Source organism: Cyprinodon tularosa, unplaced genomic scaffold, assembly GCF_016077235.1.
Source record: "Cyprinodon tularosa strain WSP-4 unplaced genomic scaffold, ASM1607723v1 ctg57, whole genome shotgun sequence".
Classification (NCBI taxonomy): Eukaryota; Metazoa; Chordata; class Actinopteri; order Cyprinodontiformes; family Cyprinodontidae; genus Cyprinodon; species Cyprinodon tularosa.
This window is the reverse complement of record NW_024039307.1, coordinates 1046879-1059711: the sequence shown is the minus strand read 5'-3', so window position 1 is coordinate 1059711 and position 12833 is coordinate 1046879. Positions and strand designations below refer to the sequence as shown.

The 12833-nt window shown below is 40.3% G+C and overlaps 1 protein-coding gene across 1 annotated transcript in view; it reads right to left on the bottom strand.

The window, feature by feature from the left end:
- Positions 1-12833, bottom strand: part of noc2l (NOC2-like nucleolar associated transcriptional repressor) — a 32450-nt gene that overhangs the window by 4469 nt on the left and 15148 nt on the right. Inside the window, exons 13-16 of the mRNA XM_038305992.1 lie at positions 11695-11796; positions 11292-11435; positions 1494-1607; positions 1196-1331 (exon numbers count right to left, since the gene is read on the bottom strand). Coding sequence (XP_038161920.1) covers positions 1196-1331; positions 1494-1607; positions 11292-11435; positions 11695-11796 — 496 coding nt within the window. The remainder of the gene's footprint in view (positions 1-1195; positions 1332-1493; positions 1608-11291; positions 11436-11694; positions 11797-12833) is intronic.

Genomic DNA, 12833 nt, shown 5'->3' with positions numbered 1-12833 from the left:
CTACCGGCAATTTCAGACATCTCCTGCTCAAGGCCTAAATATAGCAAATGAAGATAGCAGACAGGTTCCAGAGCTACAATCAGGACGGCAGAGGCAGTGCCTGTGTGAAGTTTGGAGTTTTTCTGAACTTGTCCTCAGAGGAGATTGTGTGTTTGTGTGTGTTGTCTCGCCAAAGGGACAAACTGGGGTCCAAGGGCTTTGAAGTTAGGAGCGTGATGAAGAGGCTGACGTTGTGATGGAAAGAGGCGAAGCAGAGCTGCTGCTTTTTTTGTGCAGCTCCACACACGCAGAGAGATAAACAACATCTATTAAAGCATCAGGTAGCGCTCGGCTCCCGTCTGAATTAGAAACAACAAATGTGCTCTCAGTCTTTGAGGCTTGCATGCTGCACGCAGATTTCCGCAGCGCTGCCTCAAGAGCTTTGCCCCAAGATGACCTGGATGACATATCACCGCCACATGCTGACAGTCTGAATCATCAGCCCCCTCCTCTCCCTCTCTCTCTGCTGTTCGCCAGACCTGGACTGGACAGCGCCGTGGCTGTGCAAATGGAGAAAAGTCACAGGGGAGAGAGGGAGCAGCCACCTCTGGTTTGAATTAGGACCCTCCCCTGCTGGGATGCAAGTCTGTACTTCCTGTTTTGGGGGGGGGGGTTTCAGCTGTGTGTGAGAGCTCTCAGGGTGTAGGCGCTTGCCGGCAGCGGCCCATCCGTTTGTGGGGGCTCTCCCTACAATGAAGACCAGATGCAAAAGAAAAAAGGAAAAGATAAACCCTGCAACAGCCGCCTCCTTTCCTCTGGAGGGATTTTTCTGCTTGCGGCACGTCGGAGTCCAAAGCTGTGAAAGAGGGGCTGCAGCTGCATGTGACCCGCAGACGACCCCGAGCTGATTGGGCTCCCTGCGAGAGGGAAACGGACCAACAGTGTGATAAAGCAGAGATTTTTCTCTTCAGATGAATTTAAGGGATTTAATTTCCACAGAAACAGCCTGAGAGGAAGTGTTTAGATGGTGTGACACGGTGATGTGGACCATATACCCAAACCTTTCCAGATAAAGGCAGAGGAATTGGAGATAACTGTAATCACCTTTAAACCTTGCTTTCTAACTTGATGTGACAAAACACTGCCCCCTAGAGGGCAAGATCAGTAGTCTTACCAGAGCAAACTGGTGAAAATCCAACTGCTTAAGTTTTCTTACTTTTGAATTTGAGTCCCAAGTCGCTGTCGTCCGAGTCGCTGTCAGACTGGAACAGATCCTTGAATTGCTTCTTGTCCTCAGCCTTCTTCTCTTGGATCGTCTTCCGTTTGATCTCCGGCAGGTCCAGATCCTCCATCTTTATAATATTACGGAAAACAAGTCATATATAAAGATGGTGTTTTGATATTTCTGCCAGTGAAATGTTTTACAAAACTGTTTGATGATCAGTAATTGCAAGCGACTCTGAGATTGACAGAGCAGAGGCTCATGTGGGTGGGGTTTTCCACAGGATAATTACCCTGTCTTTGCCAGAGATCTCCAGCTGGATCTCCTTCTCTCTCAGCTTCTTCCACTGGCTGTAGTATCTTGTGAGCGGAGTTCCCTCCTCCTTGGTCTGCTTCTCCCAGGCCGCCTGATTAAGAAAACACAACGAATGCACGTGTAAGGGAACCAGGAGCTTCACAGAATCTCTCTGAAGCATTTATGGGGGTTCTCTTAGAGCCTCTCTTCCAATACGTTACCTTGAGCACCAAAGTTATAGCGACAAGCCATTTTATGTGAGGGACAAACAGAAAGAGCAAAACTCATGAAGCTTGTATTTGCATTCATTCCCCTTGACTTAATGCTTTTTAAAACAAATCTAGCCAAAGTTACAGCAGCGTGTCTTTGAGCTTCAGCACATCTATACACTGAGATTTTGTCAATTTAACGCAGTATAGCTCGAGGCTCAGTCAGTTTAGATGGAGAGAATCTGATCATTTCCAGATCTTGCACAGATTCACCACTAGATTAAGCTCTTTATTTTTATTTTCTTTCATCTAAAAGGCTCCATTTTATCTCCAGCTGTACGTATGGTCACCCTATAGAGCAAATTTACATGAAGAGCACATTCCCTCAACAGTTGCAAGCTAATTTGTGTTAATGGCGGCTGTAAAGTTACAAAATGATGAAAGCAGTCATGAATAAATACGAGAGAAACAGAGGACCGATTGCAGAGGGCTGAAAGAGGAGTCTTCTCCATCTCTTAGAGGTCTGGGAGAGATTGATTAGAGCCAATCACATTATCTGACCGACAAACCCAATAGTATGCAGTTTGGTTCAACCTCAACACAATCTGCTGTGAAGCATTTAAAGACGAGAGATTTCAGGGTTTTAAAACATAAAACTAGTTTCGGTAAGCCAGCCGTGGATGCAGGCAGGGCATAATTAATTAGGCTCACTCTCAGTTTGGGTGGCATGTTAGTAAGCAGGGGGGCTGGTGCCCAGAGGGGGGCTGTGGCCTTTTCCACGGTGGCAGCAGCAGGGCTGTCCCCTCTCCTCCGCCTGTGGTGACACCTCCACTGCTGCCATGATGCAGGGAGTCGGCTCTGCCGCGACAGCCTCCGCTGAGCAGGGATCTGAGCCGACAGGCACTGGCACGGCGCCGCCCCGGTACACAAACACGCTTCCAACACAAAGCAGTCAGCTAGGAAGATTTAGTTAGAAGTCATTGCTGTAATTAATGTTGAGTCAACTTGACGCCTGGCCACATAAAACCACCCATGGATGAATAACTTTGTACATTTTCACCTTTTATTCCTAAAACAAACCCAAACAAAGCGATGCTCATTATTGCATACATGCTGCTATCCTAAAAGCCTGTTAGAGCTCAGAATAAATTCCTGTAGTAGCAGCCTTGCCTGCAGCTCCTTCCTAAACTACAGCACCACCCAGAGGAACAATCACATTTAACCGTCCGTCTGAAACAGAGGAAAGGTTCTCCATCTTCAAAGCTCGCCCCATCTCAGCCCAGTTTATAAAACACAGGCAGTTTAGTGTAAACTGAACTGTAGAGGGTTACATTAACGCATTCCCTTTACATTGGTCTGCTGCCACAGTTTGGTCATTTTATCTTATTTTGGTTGTTTTCTGTTAGAGAAGAGTGTTAGTTGAGCCCCAGATGAAAAGTAAAATAAATGATAAAACAATCAATCTGTTCCGGTTTAACTCCAGCCTTTTCTCAGTGGTTAAACATTTACTTTCATCTTCGATCTCTGAGAAGTTACTGGGATTGGCGTTTGTTTAACCACTAAAAATGTAACCAGGCACAAAGAAAAACAAAAGAAAAACAAAAAAATACTTGGATAAAAAAATAAATAAAAATCTGGTAATGCTGAACGTTTTAGCTGACAGATCAGTGAACAAAATAAATCTAAACATTTCATACAGAACAGGTAGGAAGCACAGACATAATAGCTGCTAACAGGTATGCTTGATAAGTAACTAACTGATCATAAAGTAAAAAAATAGATCTTTCTCTGATCAGTGAAAGGACAATACTTAGCTTTACCACCAGAACACACACCCGAGCCCGTGACATCATCAATGACCCCGCACACCCCCACCATGGACTGTTCTCCCTGCTGCCTCCTGGGAACAGGTTCTGCAACAGCTTTTCCCCCGCTGCCATTAGATTGTTGAAACTCTAATCTAGACATCATATTTGCACCATCAACATGGCTGATTTTTTTCCTTTTTTTATAAGCCCTTTAAAAAGAACACAACTCCATATCCTACCACATTTTGCACCACATTTATTTATTTTTCACTGCACTGTTACAATAGGGAGCTAAACATTAGCTATAGGAAGCTAAATGTGGAAATGCAGAGCTGCTCCGTTTCATCCTTTAGGGCAGCGGTCCCCAACCTTTTTTGCGCCACGGACTGGTTATATGTTAGGCAATATTTTCACGGACCGGCCTTTAAAGTGTGGGGGGTAAATACGATCAAATAAAATCATACGACTGCCATAAAGTAAAATACGAACAGCATAAAATAAAACTCACCATTATGTGGAATTAGTGAGAGACCTGAGCTTGTTTCTCCGAAACAAGTCAGTCCCATCTAGGCGTAATAGGAGACAATGACACACGAAGTGTGCTGCTAATGTCCTGTCTGCTCCGGGGACCGCTGCTTTAGGGAACCGTTGGATTAAGAAATGTAAGGAAATTAACTGCTTCTAGCAAATGTTGTCATCACAAATATAAAATGCTAAAGGCTGTTTAAAAAGACCATTTTTATAATTTATCATTTTTTAAATGTTATTTTACAGAAGCTCGTTTATCTGTACATTTTTTCTTTCATTCTCTCTGCACAGCAACGCCACCAGCAGTCCTAGTATAACTATTTAACATGGACAGAAAGACTTCTTTCAGCATTGTTATAAAAATCAATCATTTAACAAAGATACCATGTCCAAAATAAACAATAATGGCTTTTTATGCAGGATTTATTTTACTTTCAAACTTATTTCAGTAAACCAAATCTTTTTTTGAAGGGGGGGGGGCAATAACGTCGATATTAATGGTTGTTTTAATTCTTCACTAGAAATCATAATCATTGTAAATATCTTTGTTTTGTCTGAGTAAAACAATGAGGTGTGTGATGAAAAAACCTTGGCTCAGGCTAAAGTAATAAATCCACCAACCTACTGATGAAGATCAAGCTAAGGGTGTAAAAGTAAAAGGTGCTGCACACTTAAGAGCAACAGCTTGGGGCTTCAAACAAGGAATGTGGGACGGAAAGAATGAGGGCTCCTGATCAAAACCATCAAATCTGCTAATGTAGGCTCTGATGTTGGTCTGTGCTCCACTCCAATGGCAAACAGCCTCTTCAGCAAATTAACCTCAGAAGTGACACGTGTTAGAACCCAGCAGTTGGTTTAAAGCATTTTGAATGTGACGAAAACTCAGGTGCCAAGCAGCTGATAAGCTGTGGGGAGCCGCAGCATGATAAACTGAAAAAATGACGAACCTTTGTGAAAGCAGGTTTTTATCACTACATTAAACCATGAATTACAAAACTCATTACAACTGCATCTTTGTGCGCGAGATTGATGAAATCTGAAGCTTTAAAGGTGACTTGCATCATCCCCCTACAGATTAATCCTATCAAGTTTTACTAGAAATGAAACTCTTTTTAAATGAAAGGTGTGAAGCATTGAGTCTTCATCCGTCTGAAACCACCAGCATTAAACAACATAGCCTCTAAAGTTTCTCACACTTCGTCAGGCAGCTGCTGAAGCGACAGTAATATCAGGATATCACCATCGCCCTCACAGAGCCACAGGTTTCCATATCTTGGGGTGAATCGATCTATAAATCACATCTGACCCGTTAACAACCTTTAAAAAGACTGACCTGCTGATTCCAATGCTTCATAACTGACACCAGCAGCTCTTACTCCTATTTTATTTGAAAATTATACATTTCCCTAAAACATGTTTTGACTGCACCTGTGGTAGGATGTTAATAAAACTGCCTTGCCTAAAGTTCTCAACAAACTTTAGATGATTGACAGCAGATGTTTTTCAGACCTTTGCTGAGGTAGATACGACTGGCGGAAAATATTAATTTCACATTTAAAGAGGAATTTTGGGGTTTTTTTTATTTTTACATTGGGCCCTTGATTTTAAGTTATTACATCATGTTCTAGTCATCCATATGAGTTTTGTATTATTTGGAGCCATTCTGAAGATATTCTGTTAGGTTATATCCAAGTAACATCTTCCTATGGGCAACGAGTTGAAGGCACAAACTAAACTGTTCATAATTTATTCTTTATGGTACGCCAGCATTCATAACATGTAGGCGAATCAGATCCGTGGTTATATTTTTTTATATTTATATCTTTTAAGAACAAAGCGGCGTGTGTATGACGTCATCCACGCCGGACTGGAGTTTTTTTTTTTTTTTCCAAAAAAAAACTTTATTTAACCAATGTACATTACACCAGGCGGCTATGCTCTACCTCTTATATATTCGGCTAGCTAATCTGAATCGTTCAATTCCATTTTGAGAGCGAGATCATCTGTGGTAGTAGCACTAGACATCTTCCAGGCATGTGAGTAAAACTAGCAGCAGTTCAGCGGACAGGATGAATGAACGGTAGCCGGCGCGCCCGGATGACGTCATACACACCCCGCTTTGTTTTTAAACGATATAAATATAAAAAATATAACCGCGGATGTCTGGGGGAGGTGATTCGCCTAAATGTTATGAATGCTGGCGTACCATAAAGAATAAATTATGAACAGTTTAGTTTGTGCCTTCAACTCGTTGCCCATAGGAAGACATTACTTGGATATAACCTAACAGAATATCTTCAGAACAGCTCCACATGACACAAAACTCATATGGGTGACTAGAACATGATCTAATAACGTAAAATCAAGGGGCCGATGTAAAAAAAATGGCATTCCCTTTTATTACACTGCCTTGCCTAAAGTTCTCAACAATAAATAAAAACTTTAGATGATTGACAAATGATTTTCAGACCTTTGCTGAGGTAGATACGACTGGCAGAAAAGATCAGTTTCACATTTAAGCATCAGCCAACCAGCGTTTACCCACATATAAGGAAACTTGGACAGATTAAAGTACTGCAGATTAATCTACCGCCCAAAGTCACAAGCGTAAATTATCATTTATTTTTAACAATAAGGGATAAATAGAACCATAGCATAGAATATAATTTAAGTAGTATCTATTTCTCATTAGTGCGGCAGAACATACAGTAGCAGCTAATAAAATGGTCCTTCCCAGTCAAACGCCAGCAGAATCCCCTCCAGCTTCCAGTCTTTGGAGTGACCCCTCCTTCTCCTGGGCGTGCATATCTGACCCCCCCCTTTCACTTAATTACAGGGTCTGACAGGAGATGATGCTTCTCTTTAGATCGTAATTTCCACAAATCATAACAGAAAGAATATTTTAGTACAAAGATTAACAAGGAATTGTAGGGGACCAGCCAAGGACCCATGAAGGACAGTGAGGAAATTTTGAATGGCTACGACTGTAAATTTCCTCTAAACACAACTTTGAATAGTCCTGCAATTTTCCTGTAATATATCAGCCTGACAGATACGTTGTATTTGGTGGAGGACATGAACAGCCCAGCTGAGCCTCTGCTGTCGCACCTTAATTCTAATATATGGTTAAATAGCTGCTAGGAATAACTATTTCAGATAAACCAGCAAAAGCACAATAATACAGAGACAGATCCAATCAATCAGATGGCAAATAAGTTAGGCCAATATTATTGATTCTTTAAATACTGACTTCCTCTAAGCATACACAGACAATAAGATAGAGGCGTGAGCGCAGCTTAATCAATAAAGGTACATATAATGTGACACTACAACCACAATTCAACTACATGCAGGTAAGGATGGAGGGTTAAAGTGGAAATAAAAAGATACAGTATGAAATAGGTGTAAATGTATAATGAAATTAATGTAAAATGAAATAATTAAATATACAATTTTATATTAAATACGTCATTAAATAATTTAATGTACCATTAAATCATGAATAGTAATATTAATTAAAGGAATAGTACACCCAAAACAAGATTAGCCTTCATTTTCTACTCACCCCCATGCTGAACAACACTCTGGAGTACTTTTTTGATATCTCAAATGCATCTGGAGATCTGGGAGGCTTCTTGCTGTCTGCTGACATTCAAATAATGGAGGTCCATGGCGCCCGAGGCAGAAAGGTCCATAAAGTCCACAAAAAACGTGTCAATATTCCTCCATACTGCTCGTCCAATGTAATCCAAGTGTCCTGAGTGGGTAGCATCCAGAATTTACTCGAAACGAAGTGATTTAGAACGTTTTAGAGCCTAAACAGTAGTGTATAGGATTTCCTAATAGCGCCCCCATGCGCGCTCACGATTCTACGGAAGCCGGCAGACCAAACCGGAAGAAAGTGCGCATTCAGCGTCTGCTCTGCCGATAATGCAAGCGTAGAAGAAGAAATGTGCTGTTTACCTGTGCAAAGAAAGAAACAACGAAAGAAAAATGTCTGAGGACTTCAGTGTTGAGGAAGAGCATGAGTTCTTTGCCGAGCTGAATGCGCTGGTTTGGTCTGCCGGCTTCCGTAGCGTCGTGAGCGCGCATGGGGGCGCTATTAGGAAATCCTATACACTACTGTTTAGGCTCTAAAACGTTCTAAATCACTTCGTTTCGAGTAAATTCTGGATGCTACCCACTCAGGACACTTGGATTACATTGGACGAGCAGTATGGAGGAATATTGACACGTTTTTGTGGACTTTATGGACCTTTCTGTCTCGGGCGCCATAGACCTCCATTATTTGAATGTCAGCAGGCAGCAAGAAGCCTCCCAGATCTCCAGATGCATTTGAGATATCAAAAAAGTACTCCAGAGTGTTGTTCAGCATGGGGGTGAGTAGAAAATGAAGGCTAATCATGTTTTGGGTGTACTATTCCTTTAATCAAATATGCCAATATATTATCAAATATAGCTCAAATTATGACATATTTTTATTCATTTACATATACCTTTCAATACTTCACTCTGTATTTATATACTTCAAGGTGTCTGCTCAGTAACGTCTTTAAATTATTTAAGCTATCAAATTCACTCATTAACCCATTTAGGCCGGGAAAGCATTAATGCATTTCTACCATTGAAGCCGGGGGCGCTGTTGCGTAATTCTACCATTGACGCCGGGAGAGCATATAAGTCAAGCAAGGAGAAAGAAGTTTTTTTCAAGCAAACATGGAGGAGTTTGACAGAGAAGAGTTGTCGGAAGGCAGTGTTTTTGAGGAGTGTGTCGGCTTTGATGACGGTATAGATGAAAATGATGACTTTGAACGCGCTGAACCAATCGAACTACCAGCGCAATGCACGGAGTGTTTTCAACCGCACACCTGGAGTGAAAGTTGATTTGCCTGCAGACGCCACACCGCTGCAGGCATTTGAGCATATTTTTAATGAAGAACTTTGGATGCATCTTGTTACCGAGACGAATAGGTACAGTGACCAAACAAACCAAACTCCAACAAGAGCAAAGATGGCAAAGTGGTCACCCGTGACTGTGACGGAGATGAAGACATTTATTGGGCTGTGTATGGGCATGGGACTTCTTGTGTTGCCAGTACGAAGAGATTATTGGCGACAGAGTAAACCTCTCTTCAGGACGCAGTTCCCCCAAAATATGTCCCGGGACAGATTTGTGGCCATCTGGAGGTAAGTTGTATGCAATTTATAACACAGACATATGCATTATTATGCATAATAATACTGTTAATAAGTAATCATCAGATAGTTATTTATGTAATGTTTGTTCTTTATTTTAAAAACGTTTTATATTGCACATTCTCAATGAAGACATGATCACATATGGAAAAATTAAAAGGTTGAATTTTTTTTTTTTTTTTTGATTACTGCTTTTCACTTTTTTTTTGGAAGAATTTCAAAGATAAAATATATTTTGAGTTCTATCTGCTACAGAAGCTGAGATATCAATAATTTACTAGGCGTTGACACAGTTGCTGAATTTACAGAAAAACTTCAGGTTTTAGGGGTATTTTTTAAAATCGGCCATAGGTTTTTAAGGTGTTTTTTCCAGGCGTTTTAGGCCTAAATGGGTTAAACTGAGGGGGCGGGATTAGGTCTGCTTCCATAGAAACCGAGATGTCTGATTGGCTGCTCATCACTGAACTTCTTCCTGGGTATTTTTTCCTCCTCTAAAGTAGAAATTATTTTTAAAAAAGTGTTGAATTTAATTTACTGTGCTTTAGATCAGCAACTTTAGTCTCTATTATTCTTAGATTGGTCCTTAAGATGTTGATGAAAGTCTGCGTTAGTGGGCGGGGCTAGCACTGATTCTGCTGAAGTCTGTGGCAGCTCTCACCTTGCTAGACCTCAGGAAGCTCCCTCATAAGCTTTTAGATATATTTCAGATCAAAGCAGCAACTTTAAATTCAGCTGGTGCTATTTAACATGCTTTTACTCTTATTAGAAAGAGAGTTTGCCTAATATACCTTGACCCAAAATCGCCTTTTTGACCATAAACCTGAATAATTACACCGCCTTAAATACAGCTGATGTCTGTGTTCATAAACCAACATGACACAAAATGCATTATTTCTACTTCAACGGGATTTCTTTGGTAGCCACTGCTGATCTCAGACATCCAGATATATACTTGAAAGAACAGCAGAGGTTTTGTCTGCTCATTAGGCTGAATGTGATACTGATACGCTATTGGGACTAAACTGGTCAAAATTAGGGCTGAACGATTTTGGAAAATAATCTAATTGCAATTTTTTTTCTTTATATTGCGATATAATGCAATGTTTTCCCCCAGTTTAAATAATCATGTCTTTTTTTAAACATATACAAACAACAAATCAATCTGTTTCATCGCTGTGCAGATTAGGTGCTAAAAGACACGCTGTGTCCTAATTAATGATCGTGTTCTGCCTAGGATATATTTCAATCAAAATTGCAATTTAATTTTGACTTTTCTCTACATAACCACAAGCAACAAAAATGGCCTCTAAATAAAAACAATTGTAAACAAGGACTATTTAAATCAAGAACTTTTAATGTTTTTATTAATCAGAATATTATTCAAGAGAACAGCTTTTAACTTATTTGGACATCAGTCCTTGTTGAACATGAAGTCCAAAGTGCAACCAACAAACCAGTCTATGTATTGAACTGATTAACTGGTACTTAGTGCTATGTATGAATATATAAACTCTAAAACAAGTAATAAAATTAGATTATCTCACTGCTGCAACTGTCTTCCCCTTCCATGTGGAGGCAAATCCACTTTAAAACATTTTACTGACACCTAAAGAACGCGTCTGATTCACTAATTGTTACATAGCGAAAAATTGCAGACGTCCGCGATTTGGAAATTGCATTTTTTTCAATCGCGATTATATTGAAAATGCGATTAATTGTTCAGCCCTAGTCAAAATGCTGTCATAAAATGCCTCTAAAAAAAAAAAACAGATGGTAACTGAAACGCCTAAGGAAAAGAGAAATGTAATCTGAGCAATGAATGTTATTTTTTCAAGCATGCTTCTGTGATGCAACTTCAAATAACATTTTAATTCTAATTTTCGATTGACAAACTGATTGCTTTGATTGCAGTCTTGAACTATATGAACATGTGAAACTATGTTATTTTTAGCACTATTTTATCACTTTCCATCTCACCTGTATAACAGAGGACCACCTAACTCCAGGAAAAAGTCAAATTCTTATAAAATTAAATTCTCCTCCTTGTGTACTCACCACAGCTGCAGCATCAGCCACTCCGAAGGCGGCCTTCTGTCTGCGTCCTGTGATATAGCTGCTGTTCTCCTGTATCTTATCCAACAGCTGCCGCACTGGCTTGGAGTAATTGGCCACTTTGCATTCCTTCAGGAAAGCCTTCAGCTGCAGGGACATGGATGAGAGGAACCAAGAGAGGAAATGATCCTGTCACTGATGAGCCGCATTCAGGCAGAGACTTTTTGATGGTTTCCCCTGAGGGAGGCAGATTTAGCTTTCCTGAATCTTCCATACAGGACATAAACTGCTGTTGTGTTCTGCTACACTGCTTCTATACCCGACTGAATCTGTATGTTACTCTGTGGATTAGTGAGGTGTAGTTGTGCAGATAAATACGGGTAAATAGGTTTCAGATCTCGGTTACCTGCATGATTGTAGGCAGGGCGATCTCAGGGAAGCCAATAGAGAAGGCCTGGGTGTGGAAGTATTCCAGCATCAAGTCATACAGCTGGTCAATCAGCCCATCCTGAAATTTAAAAAAAGAAATAAACATTTAATGTGTAAAATATACCTAAAGTACCGTTCACTTGAAAAAGTACTTATTAACACATTTTAGACCGTTTACCTAGCAACACCACTGAATAAAGCTGGGTACTTATACAACGACGCACTTAAGTTCTTTCATATGATTTTCATCAAAGCTAAACAGAAGATATTTTGCAGTTCAGAAAACCTTATTTTATGTAATATGATACTCAACAAATGTGGATGTATGCCGGTGTTAGGCATCCACAATGTCAGTATTTTAACCAAAAGCAAGCTGCTTTTTATTCAGTTCAATTCAGTTTATTTAAAAATATAAAAATTTTAAACTTTTTTGCATTGGAGAAATGCCCTTTTTTAACCCATTTGGGGAAGCGGGGGTGCCTTGTCAGTCCCAGGGGGCAGTGTGGGGTTAAGGGTTTGCTAGGGGTTTTGGGGGACGGGGCTTAAAATTAGAACCCCCAGCACCCAACGAATCCCTTAAATTGGGCCACCCTTTTATATGCCCCAATTCAAAACAGTTTCTCAAGGCGTTTTGAAATTAACCAGTCATACAGTCAAATTAAAGTTTTATCAAAGGGAAACAGTTGATTTATGACCCTTGCGGAAGGCAATCCCCCAACCAAGCATGAGCGACAGGGGGGAAAAAAACTCCCTTTTTAAAAGGGAAAAAACCCCCAGAGAACAGTTCAAAAGGACCCCCCCTTTGATGAAATCTGCAGACACCAACAGCGTTTTTACATAGTAAACTGCTAATGCTAGTCTGGTAGCCAGCGTTAGCATTTGAGTAATGACATTGGAGTAACTTAAAAAAAAAAAAAAAATCTGCTTTAATTTTGATTGCATATTTTGAAATCCAAGGAAAAAGGTTTTTCTTTTTACCCCACCCAATTTCCCTCTGCCCTTTTATTGAGCTTTACCAACGTGACAGAGGTTTCCATAAAATTTTGCTCTTTAATATACTGCTACTTTTTACTTGAACATATTTTCCTCAGTTTAGTCCTTTGTTTGGCTTATATT